Source organism: Uloborus diversus, chromosome 1 (assembly GCF_026930045.1).
Source record: "Uloborus diversus isolate 005 chromosome 1, Udiv.v.3.1, whole genome shotgun sequence".
In the NCBI taxonomy this organism is placed as follows: domain Eukaryota; kingdom Metazoa; phylum Arthropoda; class Arachnida; order Araneae; family Uloboridae; genus Uloborus; species Uloborus diversus.
The window spans coordinates 51,364,693-51,388,209 of record NC_072731.1 but is presented as its reverse complement, the minus strand read 5'-3'; the positions used below and the strand labels follow the sequence as shown (position 1 = coordinate 51,388,209).

Sequence of the window (23,517 nt, the reverse complement as noted above, 5' to 3'; positions counted from 1 at the left end):
ATATTATACATAATATTGTCTTGTAGTATTTCTGTATTGCGTATATTCTAATACTAAGATAACTTGTAATGAACTTGAAATTTGTTTAAACTGAACTACAGTAAAACTTTGATTTAACAATTTCCTCAATTTAATGTACATTAATGATACTTAATGTACAATAATGTACATGTATACATTTCACTGGTTCGGATTTGACTGCATTGAATATCTATGCTCCTGGATTTAACCATAACTTTTTTTAGTCCCTTGACAATCGTTAAATCAAGGTTATACTACAATCAATTAAAATATATTTTTAAAATGAAGGTACTTACTCCTGGTGTCCTTGCAGAGGGTCCATAAGGATACCTCGTCCATTCTAAGGAACTTTCAAGTGTTGTGTCTAGTAGTACAACTAAAAAATTACATAAAAAAATCATTAAATATTTATACAGACACAAACATACATAAAATTTACTTCAACCCAAGAATAAATAAATAAAACATTTTACAAAATAAAACTTAACAACTTTAACAAAGAAACTCTTAAAATAAGATTTAGTAGTACTGACTTAAGTGCAATGATATTAAAAATATTGTCAACCATGGAAGCATACAGAGGTAAATTTTTTAGAGTAGTTAATCGCCGCTTATATGAATCACATTTGTTCTGAACAGTTTTTAATCCATAAAGCGACTGATTCAATAAAGCAGCTAATTCAATAGCGCTGGATGTTATTCTGTTTCTGACAATTTGATTCATTAAAGCGGTAGATTCAATTAACCACCTATTCAATTAACCGGCGCCCTAATACGTGACTTTGAGTTTGCTTTAGGTTCAAAACATATGAAAATTAAGAGTTGTTTTGTAATTGAAATTAACAACCTAAACACGTTTATATTTCAAAGAAAAGTTAACAAATTTCAACTGCAATCCTCATTACAACGCACCAAGCACAATTCAAAATAAAAGTTTCATGTGTTTGATTTTCTCCCGCTTTTCAACAGAAAGAAATTAAATGAAGCCTGGTTGGAAATTTATTCGATAAAAATAGTAAAATGCAAAAGTAAAGCTCACACAGAATTTTTAGTGTTATCAATCGTAAAAAATATTTTTTACTTAAGCCTAATATTTAATATTTACATGACTACAAGTGAAACAAAATACAAATCAAATTCCAAAATATAATTTCCTGTCTGGAAAGCATTTGCTAGCATTTCTACAAATAAGAAAATATCCGAGAAAATGAAACTTTTCAGGAGAAAAATTTAAAAAGCTATTTATTCCGGCGATTGCAAACAAAAATACTGAATTCGATTTAAACTCACAATGCCGCCGATAGATGGCACTGTGTGAAGAATATTAAATCGAATGGAGAGAAAAATTTTATCACTTTTTTCACACCCAATGGGAACTGAGATGTGATGAGAGTTATCATCCCTCACTGCCTCAGGTCCGTCATTTCAAAAATTTACAAGGGGCCGGGGGGGGGGGGGGGGATGAATGCGCCGCACATCGGGTGTATTCACGAAAAACAATAAAATTTATACAAGAATGCACAATTACATTGTTTCAAAAATTCAGGGGGGTCAATTGATAGCCCTGATTGCTCAAATCTCAAATGACACAGGCCTGCTCTGCCCCTCTTTCTCCTTCCTTTACGGCACCAAAGACAGTATACCTAATACAGAGTTTTCATAACTACGTTCACGAATCACTACAGTGCACGCTGCACGGAACCCTCAGTTAAAGTGGTTTAGCATATTTCACGATTCCACAAAACGTAAGCATAGAACTTTCCAGAAATTCTTTGACATAAGTCTTCAGCATGATTGGGGGGGGGGGGGGGGAGAGCTGGATCCGCCCTTCATGTACTGTTCTTTTGCTATCCAAGCTAAAAGTTCCTACGATGCACAATAACAATAGGCGGAAAATCTAAATCCATTTTTGTATCAGCTTTGCATTAGAGAAAATATCAAGTAGCAGAATATGTCAATTTATAATTCTGCAGAGAAAATAAAAGGGCTTTTTTAGGGGGCAACAAAGGAATGAAAGCTAGTTCTAATGCAGCATATCATTTGAAAGAACAAAGGTTTTTTGGCTGTACGCTGTACGAGAAAACACTTTGTGTTGTGTAGCGATGTAGCGTGTAATTAAATACAGTACTTTTATAGACTTGGGGACTAATTGTTGATTTTAATCAGAAATAATTATTTTTTTGGGTAAACAGCAAATTATCCTTTATTAAGGAGAAAACATTTGTGGTATTTTTACCTCATAACAGAAAGAGACAATAATTACAACTAAAACAAAACCATTTATCAAACCAAATTAGTTCTCAATTTTGGCGAATTCATATTTTAGTATCAAAATGTATCAGGCATTGACAATTAGAGCATGATCCCTTAATGCGTGATTAAAGCAGATATTCCACCTTTGAAGTAAAAGCATGAAAAGAAAAATAATTATACAGCTCACAATAATATTCACAGAAATAAAAATTGAGAATAAACCAAATTATCAACTTGAATTCCATTCCATATTGAATAGTATCGTGCAAAGTTAAACTGTATTTTTTGATATAAGATAGGTTTCAGAACATTAACGTGGATGATAGGGGGTAGGAGATGTTTCAGAAACTTTGAATTTAGTTTTTCTACATAAGTTGCCGAAAATGTTTTCGCAACAAAGGCAACCATTCTTCATTTTTCTACCATATAAGCGGTATAACATGGTAACACGTTTGGATAAGGCTGTTTCAGAATTGCATACTCGTTAGACCACTTTGTTCAGTCGTATGTTTTTTAACTGTTATTGAAAATATATTCTGTGCAGTGTAATTCTAAATTTTACTCCGAGCTGAATTTAGCATCATGTTTCCCCTTATTTATCCATTTTCTGACTTGAAATCTGCCGCCAAGAGTGGTCAAGACACAGTGAGTGTATGTCAATCATTGTTTCATTCACTTGTTGCAATGATAGTACTACACCACTATTGATTACTGGTGTGGTGTAAGCTAATTTATTCTTTTACTTGTTACATAAAATTAATATTATGTAACAAGAAAATGCTAAGGTAGGGAAAAAAAATCCTAATGCTCAGTTTTCAAGAAAAACATACATAGAAATGAATAAAAAGGCAGCTGCCTATTCTATCTAATTAGAAAATCGGGTCGGCTTTGAATGTTTATTCAAAATCAGTTACAGACACTAAGCTATACTTATTATTATTATTTCCATCTGAGGAAAACATGATGGAATGCAAAACCATAACTTGTTCCATCACTAGAGTACCTCCGAAAATCAAACGCGGTATCAAAATGCCTTGCCATGAAATTCATTAACAGCCATTGCCAACACGAATGGGTTACTTCATCAGGCGACGAGAGAGATTTTCGATCTTATTTATTTTCGAGCATTCAGAGACATTAAGTAGAAGTAATTTATAGCTCTTCGGTGCCACACGCGCACTATCCACACCCAAAAAGAAGAAATGGCTGACTATGCGAGTCTTTCCGCTAATAACTATTTCGGCGCTACTTAAATGACACGTTTACGTGACACCAATGCAAGAGTGATCCAATGAATGGAATGCTCTCTTCTTTAGCGAGCCGGGGGGGGGGGGGAGGAGAGATTCACAAAAGAATAGCATTGCTCATGATATCGCTAATCATCATCCTTTATACCAATATAGAAACCAATGAAATAAAAATGGCGATGGAACGTGGGTTTTGTTGATATAAGCTGCTGTTTTATGGCCAATATATCGCAGTAAGGAAGGCTTGAGAACTTAACTTTCACAGCTGGTGTTCAATTCATATTTTTAATCCGTTACAACATTGATACAATTTTGAAACACTTCACTCAAAACCAATATACACTTCGGCCGTCTATGTCCAAACACTATGATCTGTTGGGAGAAGAAAGCCTGTTGGGCCGTAGGCAAAACATAAAACTGTGGTCGATTTTAAATTTCATATTTTGAAAGAAAACAGTCCTTGATTTTCAAATTTTTGCAACGCTTTGTCTCCAACGTGTTTTCTAAATTTGAAGACGTGATTAAGTCCAAAACTGAAAGATTTCTTCTTCCAAATTTACTACTCAATTTGCATTTGGCAAGCACAACGTGAAAGGGCAGATGCGTCCATTCCTACAGGGTGTCCTAGAACTATTTGCAACAACTTGCAGTAGGATTCTGAATCACATAGCATTGCATGTTGCATCATTGGTTAAAAACATGGTAGGCAGCAATTTTGCAATCCTTGAGGTTTAGCAGAGCTAATTTTAAAGTAAACTGTTTCAAAGCATTCAGTATTTAACTGTCGTACTTTCCATCTCTTGCAGAACTATGTCACATGAAGAAGCAATTTCAAGCCATGTAATGCTGTGTGATTCTGAATCGTCAATGTGTCCCCTGCACCTCCTGCAACTTAGTACAAACAGTTCTGGGATACCCTGTGTACAAGAGTACAAGGGCGGATTCAGGGGAGGTCAAAGGGTCAGCTGACCCCCCTGTGTTGAAAAACACCTTCCGTCAAAAATAAATGCTCTTCGAAATGCAAATTTTATTTGTGAAAAAACAAAATTAAAATTGCAGAAAACTGGTAGCAAAAAATATACTAAAGTATGCTCCCGTGGGAAGGCAAAGAGCTGTAGCTGCAAACTTTTCCTTTTTTTTTTCTTCTTTCTTTCTCTCTCTCTCTCTCTATCTTTTTTTTTTGTCATCTACAGTTCTTCAGCTAAATTGCACAAGCTTGATTATATGGTTTTCGCTGGAAATGAAGCACGAAAAAGAATTCTGATTCTAACATTTCCACATTGTTAGTATTTAATGTAAAACGTGTTTCTTTAAAATACCTCAAAAACACTTTTTTGCAGTAACTGCGCAACCGCAGGGCCCGATTAAGATATTGTGGGGCCCAAGGCCAAACTGTTTTTCGGGGCCCCATAGTCAAACCTTGCACTTTTATTTTTATTAAATTATTGGATAAAGCAATTTTAGCAATTTGGGGTCCCCTTAAAAAGCAGAGGCCCTAGGCCAAGTTGGCCTATTCAGTAATCAGGCCCTGCGCATTCGTTTTTTATTTTCTTAGCGGATGAAGCCCCCGATGCTGGCACTATCTTACCATTTGATGCCGGGATATGCGTTTGAATAAAACCAACGAATAGTTTAGTGGTTTTGTAGAAACTAGGTTAGAATAGTGGTTTTGTAGAAACTAGGTTAGAATAGTGATTTTTTAGAAACTAGGTTAGAATAGTGGTTTTGTAGAAACTAGGTTAGAAACATAAGTGGTAAGTGGTGATTTACTCTGCAGACCTAATTGAGGATTATATGACGAAATTCAATTTAAATATTTAAATAATGTCAGGAAAATACAACGTTCAAATATGGCTGGAAAATTTAAAGGGGTAGAAGTAGGCATTTAAAAAAAAAAAAAGTGAAACTTGCTGCTTAAATGCATGCTCTCCAAACATGAATATGGTTTGCCTTGAGGCATTGTTGGTTGTTGTTCCTTTTACTACGCAAATATTTGTATTATTGTGCTTTTTCTTTTAGCGTTTTGCACAAAATTTTTAATGCAGCAATGTTCAACAACTTTTTTGCTGTTGAAGCGAAAATTTTATCGACACGTTAAATGTAAAAAATGTGTAATTTCATTTATTTGAAAAATTTAATAATTTAAATATCAATAGCATACTATACGGCAAAATAAGTTGCGATTTATATTTTTCACGATAATGATTTTTATTAGGGTACATGTATTGGTGATTTAATACAATGCCAAAAAATATTAATTAATATAAAACATATCTTATAATTTGAAGAGGGTTCAAATTTTACTTTGTTATTCTTCCACTTTACTGGTCACTGAAATTGACCCCCCTTTCAAAAATTTCTGCATCCGTCTCTGCCTGTATATTTAACAAGTTTAAATTGCTTTCATCCAAAACATTGTTCAATTCCCCTACCCCACTCGCAGGCATTTTTGGGTTGGGGAGGAAAAAAAACTTGCTTTCTCACAAATTTAGCTAGTCGGAGATTTATTGTGTTTGCTTAACATTTAAGACAGATAAACGAATATCTCTCGTCCGCAAGGGTGGAAAATCAGCGGCATCTCTTTTTGAAGAAACATTAACTGGATACAAAAATAAACCATTTCTCACATCCTCTCTCCGTCTCATCACCAAGATCTTCCGCAAAGACGCGATTCCTGGAAGTAGCTCATTTAATCCCCATAACACGATGCGTCTTCAATTAAAATCCTCACATTGAGGTGACATTATAACGGAAAACGAAAAAAAAAAAGAAGCACATGGTCTTTGCGTTTCCGGAGAATTCTTAATAGCTTCATCACGCGTCGTTACTGTGCTCATCTTTACACAGAGTAAGCTCCTGTTCCACGCGGTTGTTTTTTAGGCTGCAAAAGGGACGGGCAAAAATAACTTTTCACGCTTTCTCTGCGACAGTGATGGTGTCGGGTTCATCTCTGTTCGTAAATGTTCCACGACGAATGAAACAACTCTCAGTTTTTTTCCCTTCCTCCCCCTATTTCTCAACCGTGCGTGCTTCGATAGGTTTGCTGCAAGTTTTCATCTGTCGCCAACAGTAATTACGAACGTTTTGGCAGATTATGATGGAAGAGAATAGAATTGAGGAACGCGCTACCAGAGAACTAGTACGACCTGATGTTTTTCATTTTGCGGAGAAGCTGTTATGTCATGGAAAATTTAGGATTTTCAATGACAAGAAAAAGACATGCTGGAATTACTCTGTACCTGGGAAGTAAAGGGTACTATGTCACAAACAGAACTTTAAAGAAGTTGTATTTGTTTGTTTATGTATTTATCGTGACTATTTGTTCACTAGATAGCCATTTATGCGGTTTTAAAATGAAAATTTGCTTGTTATAATGTTTGGGCTTTTGACTTTTAACATTTAATGATAGAAATTGTATACAAATTAATTTTTTTTTCAGCTGTCACGTTTGAAAAAAGATAGTGAGAAAAAGGTAGTTGACTGTGTTACAGTACTGTCAACTTGTTTCGTAAAATTAAAAGAGAGAAAAGTGATGTTATAACCTTGCAGCAAGGGAGACACGGATTTCTTACCCGGGGGGGGGGGGTATGAACACAGACTGCGCCATTGGAAATTTTAGCTAAGAGGTAATTATAAAGGGGTTTTGATGTCATCGCCTTTGAGGAGAAGGGATGGCACTCCTGTACAACATAAAGTTAGAAACATGAGGAGAGGGATGAATTAGCATGCGATTGGAGGAACGTCGTATGCGTATGTCACAGACAGAGAAGTTTCCAAGACCCGAAAATGAAATAAGAAGCAAGATCAAAATTTTCTGTCGTTACAATAGACTTTTTAGAACGAAGTAAATTAATTTCATGATGAAATTTTTCACGTTTGGCAAAAATAAAACCGGTTTATGCAAAAAAAAAAAAAAAAAGCTTGTAACTGTCCTAAAATTGCAGCTCAATTCATGGGAAACAGCGTGGAACAGGCTCTCTTGCCTTTATCTCTACACAACATACAATAAAGAACATAACGGTACAACACGAAATTACATTTTACAACAAAATTTAACCGAAATTAACTGTTATTGCTAACTGGACATCCATGGAAAAGTGGAAAACGTTTCCAGTTCTGCATGTAAGGAATAGAGTACATTATACAGTACTTTTATACAGCAAACATAATCACCTCTATTACATACGAATTTATGTATTCTGGTGGTTTCATTTTTTTAATCATTGTACGTAATTTCAGGAAATGTGTCTGCTCCTTCGCAGCTGTCGGGTAGTTTATCAAAACTTCATGGGAGTGCGTTCGGATTTTTTCCGTTTCGTATTTTTGGCATCCGGACTTCTGATGTTCTTCTGTATTCCGTAACGATAGTCGAATTTGCGAAAACTACATCCGGGTGGCATCATCACAGACAGAAAGGATTACCAGCCAAATCCGGCAACAACTCGAGATTCAGAAACAAGAAAATTCCGAACACGAACTGCGAAAAGGAACGCGCTGACGGAAGCTCACAGCTGTGTAGGGAGCGATGCAATGACGGGGGGAGGTTCCGGGGGAGGGCAAATTCTCTTTCGAGCCCAAATATCAGGTGGCAGGCGGGAGAGACGGATCGCTTTTATGTCGGCAGTCGACGACGTAAATGCAATGACTCGTCAAAATTATTTACGCGCAGCAAGTGTTGGGCTGAGGGGAGGAGAAAAAATAGGATCCCCAAACTCTGGTATCCAACAAAAGGGCAATCAGCAGAAAGTCAGAAGGGGAATTTATGGAATAACAGATGCTCGATTGCTTGCATATATTGCTTTCGGCCACTGAGTTCCGGTCAGTTGCAATAACAGAATAACTACATAAATATGTAAAAAAAAAAAATCCACATTGTCCAAATCCATCCATCAGTTTTAAAATGGATGTTTACAAAAACAGAAAACCAGTAACGGCAGAAGTGAAAGTCGATCTTTTACAAAACAGGTTTAAATTATCATCCAGCATTTCTTTTAAAAAATTGTTTGAAAAATTGTATATGTAGTTACTTTTATCATTATAAGAAATTAAAAATGTAGAACTTTCTGATAACAATATGCAAACGTACGGGAGAGCATCTCAGAAACCCTTTCCTCCACAAAAATATTCATAATAAATTAAAAAGCAATTATAACGTTTTCATTCTTCTTTTTTCGCTTGATGTAATACTTTAAATAGCCCTAATAGGAAAATAAATGTGTACAGTATTCCAAGTAGGGATTGCAATACCGGTATACCGAATACCGGTATTTTGAGCAACTTTGCAATTTCGTAATACCGGTATTTGCTGCGGTAAAATACCAGTATTTTCAGTATTAGCTGAAAATAATAAATTGTTTAAATTCAAGAATTTTCTCTCCCTCAATTGAACTAATTAAACATCTACTTATATTTTAAATGTATATTTCCTTTTCCATGATACAGAACCAAAATCAATCTATTGATCCAAAAATTTGGCTTCAAAAGCACGAACCAATAGAATATCATTAAACAAAAGTAGCGGAAAGATTACAAAATGATGCTGTCATTATTAGATGGTGAGATGAATCGTATTTTCGTGCGTTTTCGATCATCATGTTTTTGTTTTTTTTTTATTTCCCTGATCACTCACTTTCCCATTTCCATTGGTGAATGTTAAATTCGAGTGTAATTTTGAATGCATTTGTCCTGTGAAAACTTTATTCCAACCATATTGAAGTAATACCTTGATTTTTTTTAAATATATTTGTCTCAAATGTACTAAATTTTGGCAAAACCTTTTCTTGAAAGCATAGGAAATGGTAATTTGTTGTTACTAGTATTGGTTTGTTGTCCTGTCTTGCTGTTTGGTTTTGCACTTAAAAGATAATATTTTGAAATTATATATTGCCTTACATTTTGCATAGCTTTATCAACTGAAACATACTTTGAGATATTTACACAATTATTATTGCAAAGAATGTTGAAGGGAAAAAAAACGAAAACGAATAAGAGAAACTAACCAGATCAAATGTAGTCAAAATTTTATCGTAAATTTCAAAACAAACAGCTAATAAAAAGCAAGCACAAACCTCTCCTGTTCAAGACACAATGATGTTAATATTGGAAAAGTATCGTCTCCCGGAAAGAAATTACAACTAGCTATATATTTAAATAATAATAATAAAAATACACACAATACAAAAGAAACACACACAAAAAAGCATTTATCCAAAAATAACAAGCAAGATACCGAATTATTTCAAGGTGAAGGACTGCTAGACAACTAGAGGAGATGAATCGCACATTGTTAACAGTATCACCGACCTGTGTGAATTCAGAAAGAGTACTTTCAACTGTAGGAAGTTGAGCACTAAAATGAATTCAAGGCTTAGACAATTCAATAAATGCATTATATTTTTTACTATCATTGATTTTTTTTTTTTATTATGACATTTGTTCCTTCATTTGTTCACAATACGTTTTCATAAATAATACAATTTTTGAACAAAATTATGAAGTGCGGCATCAAAACAATATGTTTTCAAGCATTTTTTTGAGAAATTTCAAATACCAGTATTGATACTGGTATTCCGGTATTACGTTTGAAAAATATCGAATACCGGTATTGAATTTTCTGTCCGGTATTGCAATCCCTAGTTCCAAGCATCAACGTAATAATCTCCGAAATAAGTTCTGGAGAATGCTAAGATGTTCTGTGAAAAACTCTACCAGTATAATCCTTTTTTGCAAGGAATACGAATGAGACAAACCTAATTAATTATGCCCAATCAAACGACTTCTGGAATGGAAGGTAAGAGACAATGACCTTAAACAGCATTCAGCCAATAAAAACAACGAAGGGCAAACAAATCGTAGAAGCAGCCAGATGTGGGAATATTTATGGAAACAATTTAAGAACTCTGGAGTTGCTCCCAGAAGATGTGGGTAGAGAAAATCACAACGAACAATTGTATCTGAGGATCGATATATGGCCAGGGCAGCTGAGAGCCCATGTCAGTTTGGTCGCTTACGCTTGGCCCTCTTATGCCTATAAGAATTATAAAACTTATACTACTCCGAGTCCGAGTCCCTAGTTTCCGACTAGGCTGACATGGTCTCTCGTCACCCTTGGCACAATAAACTGTCCACCGTAATAGGAATTATACTACTTGTATACGCCTACAATGGAGTCGTTGTATTTTGGTGGAAAGCATGATATTGGCACCAATGAGCCCAAATTATCTCTGCTATGAGTCAAAGCATAATTCAACATCTTATTCTAAATATTTATTTAAGGTTAGATACTAACAATAAAGAAAACTTTAACTTCATCCTTTACTAACTTTGGTTAAACAGTAAAATCTTCTCCAACTTTCCCTTCCAGAGAATAATTGAATTTGGATTTGTACGGTAAAGCGACATACGCACACATACACATTTACATAGACATCACAGCACTTTCACGTAGATGCTAGGTTTATTCTTTTTTTTTTCTTTATATTTATATGATACGAAGTTTGAGATTCATCCCACAAAGTTTCATAAAATTATTGTTCAAAGTTGCTGGTTTTATAATTAACTGTACATCTTCTTCTCTCCAGCCCTCCGTGAAGTTTTACAAATTAGAAGAAGCTTCAGGCTGTTTATAGATGCACACAAGCACTAAAAAACTACATAGTTTCGGCATTTAAAAAAAAAAGAAATTGAGGCCTATTCACAACTCTTATAACCTTCTTTCTAATTCTAAGAATTCAAGTTCAACAATGCGAACGTTTTCACCACCATTCGATCCACGATTTGCTTTATGACACGATAAATCTAGTTTCTTCCCTATCAATTGAAATTTCGTAGGTATTCTTTTCTTCAATTCTTTGCAGAGAATTCTCGTTGAGCTTTAACTTGAGGAAGTAATTTTTCCACAGTCAGTGCAGTAAATCCTTCACAGGGCAAACAAATGAAAATTACCTCGACAAAACTTTCGCTCTGCGAAAACTCCTTGGATATTTAAACGCCAAAGAGAATGGCTGCCCCGAAACCCTGCTAATTACTTCTCGAAACGATGTTGCAAAAACACGTCTAATCCTTTTAGCGTTTCCGAAAAAGAGGGTGTTAATGGAGTTAAGCCTCGTTTCGAATCAAGTTTCTGTCCTCTTTTAACCGAATTATAGGTAAAGGACGTTGAGCATTTCGCCATTTTGAAAAGGCATTTCTTCTAATTCTATTGACGAACTCGTCCTAATCTTGTCGTCTGTCGGGGAAAATAAACATGAGAAATCCCTCAAGAAAAAAGGAAAGGGAAAACGAAATGTTCCGATATGCAAATATTGAATGTTGACGTGAAACAAGGCGGATGGAATTAGATTATGTTCTTCGGCACTTGAAGAATAAAAGTGAGGTGGATTCTTCTTGTTTCACTAGATTTAGTCTGAGGATCGTAAAAGAAGCAAATCTTTACTATTTCTAGCTAGTTGTAAAATAGATGAGCCTTAGAAAAATGAGAAAGTTGTATTAGTCCCAAGCGACGAAAGTGTGGGAGACAGGTTGCCAAGATTATCACTTATCACCACCGTAACTTAAAGTAAGGAAACATGAATTTCAACAAGTTTTAATTCCAGAAGAAAAAAATTAATTTATCTGAAAACAAAGCTGTTTTGTCAAGTTGTAATTAAAAATCACCCATCAAAGCAATCCAATAAATTTCACAGCTCGTTAGCTGAACAATTTGCGAGATTTATCGGGATTCTCTTCTGAAAATCGCGGGACCACCACATAATATTTTCAATGAAGGGATCCATCCTACGACAGATAATGCTTTTTAAAAAGGAAAAAACAAAAATTTAAAGTCCAAATTCCACATTCCCTTTGTGTAATTTTTCCTTTTGCTCTCCAGCTTTTTTTTTTCGGTCAATTTTAACCCATTATTTTTTAGAAAGTAAGATAGTTTTTTGAAACGTATAACTTTGCTTTGGGCAAAATGTAGGTAAAATGTTACAAAAAAAATGATCTTAAAATCATAAGTTAATATAAAACATAAACTTGTACGCTTATTCAGTAAATTTTTAATTACTAATCGTGATTACGAAACTTCTTTAACTTCATACAATAAAATAACAAATGTTTATTTGCAATAACACTCGAACACTATCCATCAAAAAAACTTTCAAAACTTTCTTAAAAAAACACTTTTTCGTACAAACATGCACTTAATCACAGAAAGTCATATGAACCATAAAGCAACCTTTTAGCCTTACGTTAATGGCAAGCAATCGGGCAGTTTGATGAGAATAGATATTACGATCGTTAGGCGTTCTATCATAAATCAACCGGACTAGATGCGGTCCAGTAAACTGCCGGACCATTGGCCTTCGGCACTGGTGCTGCTAAACCGATAATTATGGTTACTGGGGCCAGAATGGACGGAAACCAATTGGCCTCGCCAATAATGAAGGCAGCAGTTGCTCTAACAAGCCTCCTGAAACTAGTACAAACGTAGGTAAAGGTGTCTGAAGCAATTCTTGGATAATCAGTTTATGGTAGCTTCCATTAGTGCAATTTGTAACGGCACGCAATAATGCGAAGCTAACGAATAGGAGGACTAAAGTAATGAAGTAATGATTGAAAAAAAAAAAAAAAAAGACTTCATTATATTTTTCTTTTTTGCATTGATACTTCAATTGAACAAATGAAGGGGAAAAAATATCTCCGAGTTTGTCGTTGGTTGGTATTGAGAATTATTTACAGTGAAAGGGATTATTCTTATTTTCCAGTACGTCGGTAATTTCAAAATGACGTTTTTCAATTTTAAAGAAACTTGAAAATGAGAAGTAAAAATAGCTGTATGTATCATTTATTGAAATGACTGAAATTGTAAGATAGTGAAATTCACTTGCTGAGAAAAATTTTTGTTTACTCTACGGTTCATAAGTAATTCAGGAAAAATGCATTCCATTTTGAACTAGAAACATATTTAACTTTCAAGAAAGCGGTGTCAAGTCACTAAAAAATAATGTTCGGTTCTCAAAAATAAATGAACAAAAAATCGGTGGACTGAAATTAACAAACAGTACATCATAATAAACGACAAGAAGTTTGATCTGAACTTTCCCATCTAAATCTACGAATCTACTTTCCCATACATCAACATGAACTTCGCTTTTTTCTTTTTTCCTTGCCGAAAAACAATATGTTGGGTAGAAACTTAAACCCCAAAAGCATATTCCATTACAACACGAAATCCCATTGATGATTGTTTGGCATTTCTAATTTTTTCTGTATTTCAGGAATATATGCAAAAAAAAAAAAAAAAAACTACCTTAAAAAACATGAAAGGAAAAAAAAAAAAGTAGCAGCTTTGGTATCATGGAAAGATCGATAAACACGTCAAGTACCATAAACTTGAAAAATGTTGACAGTCATGGGCACTTGAAGAAAATCTTAACAAACCTTCAGTTATTTTCATGGATTGACCAACGCTATTTGTGAGTTGTTTCTCAGCTGATTAAGAGCGACCAAATGCAGATGTACACGGAAAGAAACATCGCAGGGAACAACTTGGAAACAGCAGGAAAAGAAAGAATGTTGCAAGAAAAGAATGTAACAGCAAGTTCTTTCAGATCTTGGGAAAGGGTAGAATTGCAACAGAGAGGGCGTTGTGCGCTGATTTATTATTAGTTTACACAAGTGGTAGAGAAGAAGGTGTCTGTTCAAGTCATTGGGAATGCCTTATGCCTCCACGTATAGTCGGTTCGCACAATGGGTTTTTGTTGTCAAAGGAAAAGGACTCGCAATCTGTTGAGAAAGGAAGACTTTTCGTGTGGAAACAAATTGTTCTCTCCCTGGTAATAGAGGAATAGTCCAAATACCAAGACTGATATTCAGCAGACAAGAAAACCTTTTTGGTGAATTATTACAGTTAAGCAAAAAGAGCTGGGATGCTTGAGAGGTTTGAAAATGCTATGATCTTCATCAAAAAAATAAATAAATAAATAAATAAAATAAAATAAATAATTTTCATAACGAGCTGGTGCCAAAACTGAAAAATAATATTTTAATACGAGTTCTCTTTCACCTTTTAAGTTGTTGTCTTAATTATTTCACTTTACCTTACTTTCCCCTACATTTTCTTTTGTACACTAAAACCAAACTCAGCGGCGCAACAGCTTATGAGGGTCAAGACCTACTGTGACTATCTCAGTTTACGAGACAGAGGGCCGTGGGGCGCAAGAGCAGATGCTCCGATCAGGTGGTCAGCCGAACCTACCTTTGAAGACTTACTTGTTAAAATATTTTCATAAAAAACTTCCCATTTTCTAAACTTAACCAAACATCGACTAAAATTGCGTCTTTCAGACTTCACTGACGAAACTTTTCCATAGAGTGCCTCCGAACCCTCTTCATTTCCTAAACTTCACCAGTTGAAAACATCACCAGCCTAAGTTGGAGTGTTCAATATCGAAAGATTTCCGGATGAGAGCTACCTAGTAACGTAAATTCACCAGAAGTTGCGTAAAACTCCTTCTTAATGATTCTAATTTTGAAATTTTTCAAAGCAAATTCCCAAAGAATTCCTCTCCTAACGTCTCCAAAGATAGCCTATAATTGTGTTTCCAGAATAAAAATGCGTTTTTAACCTTTTATTAGTGCAAACTTCTGGAAAGAGCATTCTATCCCCTAATATCGTTAAAGAAAGCTTGAAATTGACTATAGCAAGGAAAACTACTCGTGAAGGAACCTCAACCCCATCTCATCTAATTTTACCACCATAACGTTCCAAAAATTGCGTTTATGACATCAATTTTTCAAATTTCTACGGGAGGTTCCTGACCCCCTTCACGCATCCGCTTCTTTTTACTACCTTTTTTCTAGCAATAGCTGGAGTATAATGTTTATACCCTAGCTTTTATCTTCACTTTTTCGATAGGGAGTCATACCATGTTTGCACACTTTTTTCTGTTATGCGAAAGTATTTTTATCTACCAATGTGATAATCTACTCAGCTTTATATGAGGATTTTTGCCTGAGCATGGTTTTAGTTACTCCAGACTCATGAGTATAAAGCTAGAGCGCAACTGCAGTCTCTGGATACTCTAACTGACCTTTCCGCTGTTTGCTTGCAAGTCCATCTCAACTCTGGCCATGGGGCGGTGATTTGGAGCTTTATATCGAACTGAAGTGCATATAGTGTTGCCCTTAAAATGATAGCGAAATTATTTATATTCTTCAGTATACTATATAAGTTTATTTCAAGTAAAAAGCAGTATTTTAAGTCATAAAATTTTCGGGAGAGGGATCCCGTGTAGAGAAAATTTCCTACTGTTTAAACATGGCTTTCTGTCCTTACAAGAGTAATGCCCTCCCCCTTCCCAGGGCCCGATTAAGGTATCGGGGGGCCTAGGGCAAAGTTTTTCAGAAACCCCCCTGTAGCTTAAAAACACAATTTTGGTTCTTAGCTAAATTTTTTAGTCAATTGGGGGTCCGTAAAAAGTGGGGGCCATGGCCACGGCCAAGTCAGCCTATTCAGTAATCAGGTCCTGCCCCCCCCCCCCAAAGATTGAGAGTACCCGCAAAAACGACGAAAAAGACCCACTAAAAGTGACTCCCCACTTGGACCGAGGTTAGCCCCCCCCCCCCTTCCCCGCTCGAGTTCTAGATCCGCCACTGCATACAAATAAGATATATTCGGAAGATGGCAAGCTGCCGTCTTTTAGGTCTATTACAACAAAGAATTTTGATGTCCAGGAAAAGACGATTCTCAAACGATAAAACAGAAATTTGATGAGGGCAGGAGGGGGGGGGGGATGAAAAAGAAAAAGTAGCGATCGGCAAGTTGCGTGTTTGCTTAACCTTTAATCTGTGGGCGGCGCCCGACTGTTTTCAGGGACATGATTTAAATGGGTAACAGCACTGCATTCACGCAGCCAAAAAAAGACTATCCCGCAGCGAGATTATTTTGATTAACTCTTCCAAGCACAGTGCTGCAATATTTCGTCAATTTTTTGCAAATTACAGTCACTAATTAAAGACTACAAGTAAAGAAATGGCATAGTTTTAACATGGTACACGATCTTGGCGTTGAAGTGTAGGTTACGTTATGTAGAAAGGAGTGATTCGATGGATCAGGCCATCTATTAAGTTCATTGATATCCAGTTATTTGACAGCAATTTTGGTTCAATGTAGAGCATCTTCTTTTCAGCAACAACGAATTTTGGGAATTGTTGGGAAATCATTTCAGCTTGTATTTAATTTTCTGCAAGCTACAATCACTAATTAAAGACTATAAGTAAAGAAGTGCCATTGTTAAAAACGAGGTACATGATCTTGGTGATTAAATGCAAGGACGGATCCAGAAATGTTTTAAGGGAGGGGTGATTGACTTTTATTTTTTACTTTTTATTATATAAAATGTATACAGATTGACAAAAATAATCACAAAGGTTTCGGACTTCAGTATGAAACATTTCCAGGGTAGCGCCCCAAACCTCTCTTCTCAACATCATTAAAATTCGCCTAAAAACGCATTTTTTGAACTTAAATATTGAGAATCTTTTTGTGGAAAGTCCCTCAAGGTAGGGGCAATCGCCCCTCCCTTGTATCCGTCCATGATTAAACGTAGGTTACGTTATGTAGAAAGAATTGATTAAGTAGATGAAGCGGCGGCTCGTGCCTTGAAAAAGTAAAGGGGCCAGATCATAGATGCACTCTCCCCCTCCCCCCTCCAGCATTTATTTATATTAATATACGGTACAGTCATTTTTTTTTATTTCAAGCACATACATACACAAAAAAAGGAAAATAAGTAAAAAGTTATAAATTATTGTCTGGGAAAAGTGAGGGGCCCGGGCCCCCTCTGGCCCCTCCCACGAGTCGCCACTGAGTAGATGTTTTATATGGAGCATCTTTTTTTCAGTAACAATGCATTTTGAGAATTTTTTGGGAATCATTTTAGGGAGCATTTAGTTTCCTGAAAGTTACAGTCACTAATTAAAGACCATATATACAAAAAAGTGTCATAGTTTAAACGCGGTACACGATCTTGGCGGTGAAAAGTAGATTATATTACGTAGAAAGGAGTGTTTAGAGAGTGGATCAGACCATCTAATAAGTATTTAAGCTAGTTACTTGACGGTAGTTTTGCTTCTATTGACGTTTTTCAGTAATAGTAATTTAAAAGCTTTTACGATATTTTTTAAGCGGGTATTTAATTTTCTACAATTTACATTCACTAATTACAGACAGCAAGTAAAGTGGCACAGTATGAACGAGGTATACGATTTTAGAGATGAAATGTATGTTACATTACGTTCAACGGATCAGACCATCTGTTAAGTAGTATTTATTTTTAGTAAGTATTCTTTTTCAGTTTTAGCTAATTATAGGATTTTAAAAGAATTATTTCAGTAGGCATTAAATCGTATTTGTGAATTATTTTAATTATAATGCTGAATGTTTCAAAATCAAGGCAAAACACGTTGACTCGTTCAACATTTTAGTTAAGCTTCCACTTCTGATTGTAAGACTCTAAGGTTAGTTCATTATTCGCCATTAGTCTCCTCATTATTAAGATTTATTGCACTTGAATGCTTCCAAATTTAATTTCTGCATGTGAGTTATGAATTAAACACCACTTCACCAAATAGCAATTATAATTGAAAATAATTTCTTCCGATGCCAGGGCATGACTACATCCATTTGCCAGTCGTAATAATACGATGCTAAAATTCTACAAAAGTCACCAATGGTAACAGCGGGGAATCCTCATTTAGGATGAAGTAAGCGCCGTGGGGGTCTCTGATTCAATCGACCCCACACTGTTCGTATGTTGGATTGCGAACAGCATTTTTGGTGCGCAGACCAACAAACTTACCAACAAAAGTTCTCACAGATCAAGCTCAGTGGTTTTCCAAGTAGACCAATGGGGGGCAATGTTAATATAAATAATTGCTTCAATGTTCATAGGACGAAGTTGTTGCAATGTGAACAGTTGGGAAAGCATCTACTGCATTTATGCATGCTGCTTCTCCTGAGATATGTAACGCAATGTTTTGACAAATATGGTATTTTTATCTTTACCCCAGTACTTTGAGAAGGGGGAGGAAGTACCTCGTTTTCTTTGCGCAATGCGACAGAAGCGACCTCTTAAACAAACATGGTGCAGTCAGTAAGCGGTGTATTTCATGTAAACATGGCATATTTCAGAAACGTTGCTGTGGTTTCTTAAGAGTTCAAGAATTAACTATAAAACACTCTAATTAACTTAGAAAAAAAAATGAAATTGCTGTTATGACGATAGCACTGCGTTCAGCTAACACTTTCTTTGTCCCGTTGATTGTAAAACTTAAAATGGGTTATTTTCCATTTTTTGGAAAGCGTAGTCTAGAGATGTTAAGCTTTATGTCTGCTAGAGAATTTTCAGGGAAGGCATAGGCAGCTTTGAGACTTTTTGCAATGGAAATATTGCTGCTATATTATGTTTCTTATTAAAAGGAAATAAAAATATATAGTCGAGTCACGACTTACGCGAGGGATGCGTTCCAAGACCCCTCGCGTAAGTCAAAATTTCGCGTGGTAGCAAAGGGTATGTTTACGACTTTTTGATAAACATAAACAATTATTTTACTCTTGTAAACACCTTCACATTGCTTTAAAACATTTCTTAAGTATATACCAAAGTTTTCCACATAAAAAACTGATATTATACTGCATTTAATAAAAACCTATGTTATTCAATATAAACTACTATAATGATGCACAAAATCAATGATCAATGGGAGAGTGAGACAAAAGTGCAATACTGTATGTACAGTACGCAATAATAATAATAACGAAAGGCAACACTTTTGCACTACTCTACAGTTGATAAAGTAGTTATAATTGCTATAACTAAAAAAAACAGAAGATGATGATGGTTGGTGCTGTGAAGCTTATCCGATCGATATCAATGTTCGGATATTCACTTTTTCTTTAATTTTAGGAAACTTTCTCTTCTCCAGCTTAAGCTGAAAAAACACGCTTAGATTCTACTATGTAAATTAACTTTCACATTTAGAGTGGACAATACGGAGTGGTTATTTGTATACACTAACAATGCGATGATTCAACTAGTACGGTGTGGTTCTCGAAACCAATATTTAGTAGCCAGTATCGAAGATGATACTTAAACCCAGCGATTCCTTGACGAAAATTTTCGTGTTGCGGGCGAGGAAATCACGTTAGCTCGAAAATTCGTTACTCGTGAAAAACTCGCGTTATAGCCGTTTCGCGTAAGTCGAATCGAGTTGTAGCGCGAGTCGACTGTATCATTTTTTTAATGGAAGTATTCTTCATGGAAATGAATCAAGATATTGGCTGATAAGAAAAATAATAAACTATTAAACTATTATTTAAAACTTTAATGAACTGTGGTACTGGACGTTTATGGCAATTTTGTAATTTTTTTGTATGACGATAATAGTGATGATGATGAAAGACTGAGGTTAGTAATTCGCAACTCCAGAGCTCGAATACGCTACCTTGCGGTAATTAACAATATTACAGAAAAAGGTAAAACATTCCATTCCACGTGTTTTCTTTGGGGTAAATTACAGGCTTCAGACAGTTTGTGGCGTAATGTAATTTCAGAAGATTAGAAAAGAAAGCTAGCTTCCCATAAACACGATGAAAAATTACTGTCATTCACTAAGCGTCAAAGCAAGTTATAAGTTACGGCATTTGTTTGTTTTACCTTTTTCATCCGCCATTAGACATTGGCAGCAGCGTCCCCTATAGTTTATTGAAGTTGCGATTAACAGAGAGCTTTGTGAAATTTTGTCAAGCAGAAAAAAAACTTTGTACAGTGTACGGGGGCCTACAATAACTAGAGGAAATTTTTTGATACTTTAAAGACTCTAACAACAGTATTGTCAAATGTTTAGAATACTCTTCCCCAATACTTTAGTAACTACATATTCAATTCCTTCTAATGCCAAAAAATTAACGTAAAATTGAAAAGTACAGGTGATGAGATCACATTGAAATAAAAACCATGTAGACATCAATCTCCTAAGAATAAACTTTAAATTTTAGCTAATAATTTAATCAGCGATGGCAACAGCTTGAAGTCAGATATCTTCAAGAGTGAATGTTATTATTCTAAAAGGCTGCATGTTTATTGAATGAACCAAAACAATTAAAAACTCTAACAACAGCGAGAATAACTACCAAAACGAAGCTGTGCAGAGCTCTCGCGTTGCTTTTTCTACTAGATATGCCAAGAATTCACTTTCTTGATATTTCTCTTTCGTAATTCGTCCAAAAACATCTTGGCGAATTTATGGTGACTTGAGCGCAGAGATACAAATTTTTCAATTTCTGGCAGAGGCACGTGACGGAAATGGAACGCTTCAGTAGTGAATGGAGACGCTGAAATTTTCTACGTCATGTAATTTGTAAACCTCCAAGGAAAAGGAAAGAAGCAAATGAAGCCGCGAAAAAGAAAATGGGGAAACAGGGCGCGTGATGCATGTTCTATTCCGAGAAAATGAAGATAGAATGCTGCATTTGGTGGCAGTTGGAAGAGACCGATTATCTCGAAAGGATAGATGGATTTACGGATGGAAGTCAAGAGTATTTTTTTTTCTTCTAAAACTTAATTTATAAAATTGTTTCATGAATAAACAAATGCGGTAAACTTTAAAATGTACTCATAGCACAAAAGCGGTTATAGACAGGGTTGCCAGACTCCCCGGATTTCAAGGGATTGTCCCGTATTTCGAAAAATTGTCCCGCGTCCCGGGGAACTTCGATACGGAACGGCTAAAGTTCCGTATTCTAGCTAATAACAATATTTTACAATACAAGACATTATTTTAAGGGGAAAAAGTAAAGAAAATTCAAAAAAAAAAAAAAAAAAAAGTGAAAAAAGAGCAAAAAGAAAATCATGTGGCAGCAAACGCATAAATTATTTTCGTTTTGATTTGATTTCTGTTTTGGACCATGAGGAGCCGAATGATTGCTTTCTCTTGGCGGTTTCATGTAAATAAAATATATACATCTGCACATACGATGTCAATCGCAATGAAAAAGATTTTTATACTTTGATAGGCGACATTTTGTAAGGTTTATGCTTTGTTGCTATTGATTTTTTCAGATTTATCATGAAGAGACGTTCTGCATCGAAAAGCACTCCTTAAAAATACACCATATCCACTAATTGCCCTCAACCTCTCACTGAACAATTGTAACGCCGTTTATCACAAGAAACTCATCGTTTCATTTAAATTTAAAAATTATATTTCCGTAGAAGAAAAAAGTTATTTGGAGAGAGATTCCTTCGAGCAAATTCTGTAGGATTCGTGACCAACGTTAATGTAAAAATTAAATCTAGGACAACTGTTACTACAGCATCCCAGCAGCCTCCAACCTTTTTTACTCGAGGGCCACATTGAAAATTTTTGAAGGCGAGGATGGCAAGCAATTCACCGATATTGATCAAATGATTTTGTCAGTGTTCATCACGAAACCCCTCCCCCTCCATTCACAAGTTATTTTCTTCTTTTGAATGAGCGCTCAGTAACATGGGCGCAGCCAGCATTCACGTTGGGGGGGGGGGAGGCAAACCAGGGATGGCGGTTTTTAGCTGCCTCCTGACAAAAGATAGGTATCAACTCCTGTAAAGTTTTAGGCTGTCTTTGAATCAGAAGAAGAACGAAGGTGGGCGGATCAAGTGATAACTCCCGAAAAATTTCCGAATCGAAGTCTTAGAAACGCAATTTTAGTCAATCTTTGCAGGTGTTAGAGATGGTTGAAGGACAGGTTTCAGAGTCCACCTAAAGAAAAATTTTCAAAATTTGCAGTTTTCGACAATATTCGTAAAATGAAGGGGACGAGAGGTAGCGATTTACTTCCTCAATATTTTTTCAAAAATGAAATCAATTTTAGTTTATGTTTGGAAACATGAAAGGCTTTTCCCCCCTTGAAAATTAGTTTTTAAACTCAATTTTATACTATCTTTGGTGATTAGTGATTTTGAAATGAAAATTTAGATGCTCTCTTCAGAAACTTTTTGGAAATGAAGTTCTTGAAACGCATTTCTGGGCATTTTTACTGATGTTAGAAGAATAGTCAGAACTTTGGAGTTGTTACGGAAATTTTTTGATACCGAAGTTTAAAAAACACAACTTTCAGCCGTATACTTATATGTTGAGACGTTCGGGAAGGGGTTGGTGGCTGTTCCCGGTAATCGTTTGGAATTCGCCCAGAATTTTTCTGAAATTGAAGTTCTAGAAATGCAATTTTGAAATATATTCGGTAACTTTATGGATGAAAGTAAAGTTTGCAGACTCTTCTCCCCTCGCCTATGGCTACGCTCATGTTAAGCTCAGTAGTGGTTTTTGAGATTTTATGGGTTTTGTTTTCGTTCAAGTTGTTTAAAAAAATACTTTGTCAAATTTGAAAAAAAAAAAAAATAAAATAAAAATAAAAAAATAAAAATAAATAAATAAATAAATAATTTTGTGAGATACTCGCGGGCCGGATTCGGCCCACGGGTGGTAGGTTGGAGATCCCTGAAGTATCCGATACAGTTTTTTTTAGAAACCTCTGGTTGCTATTTTGACCCTCAAATTTCTAAAACAGGCACTTAAGTGACTACAGCAAAAGTTCATCGTCTATGTTCTAGTCAGAAAATTTCATTAACTACTCAAAAGCGAACGTTTAAAAATTGACTGAGTTACTGTCTGTCTTTCACGAGAAAAGTTCCCGTCGTCAAGTCTGAGCCTGTCTACTGCCATTGAAACGGACGTCGTTCATTTTCTGCAAGGGTTAGCAGGAAGGCTTTTTGGCGCCTTTTCGCCACTCGTCTGCTCGCCTTTGTGCAGTCGTACGGGATTTTCCAACATTAAGCTTCCCTAGGAAAAGTGAGACTCGCCTCGTTGCTATAGCAGTAGACAGGCGCAGACATTTCGGCGGTGGCTTTTCTCGTGATGGTCGGACAGTAAGAGAGTTGTTTCAAAGCAAAAACAAGCAAATCTAGGAATCCTA

At 35.6% G+C, this 23,517-nt stretch overlaps 1 protein-coding gene across 1 annotated transcript in view; it reads right to left on the bottom strand.

The window, feature by feature from the left end:
• LOC129229578 (ephrin type-B receptor 1-B-like) overlaps positions 1-23,517 on the bottom strand; it is a 140,672-nt gene that overhangs the window by 40,821 nt on the left and 76,334 nt on the right. The window contains exon 2 of the mRNA XM_054863918.1: positions 318-397. Coding sequence (XP_054719893.1) covers positions 318-397 — 80 coding nt within the window. The remainder of the gene's footprint in view (positions 1-317; positions 398-23,517) is intronic.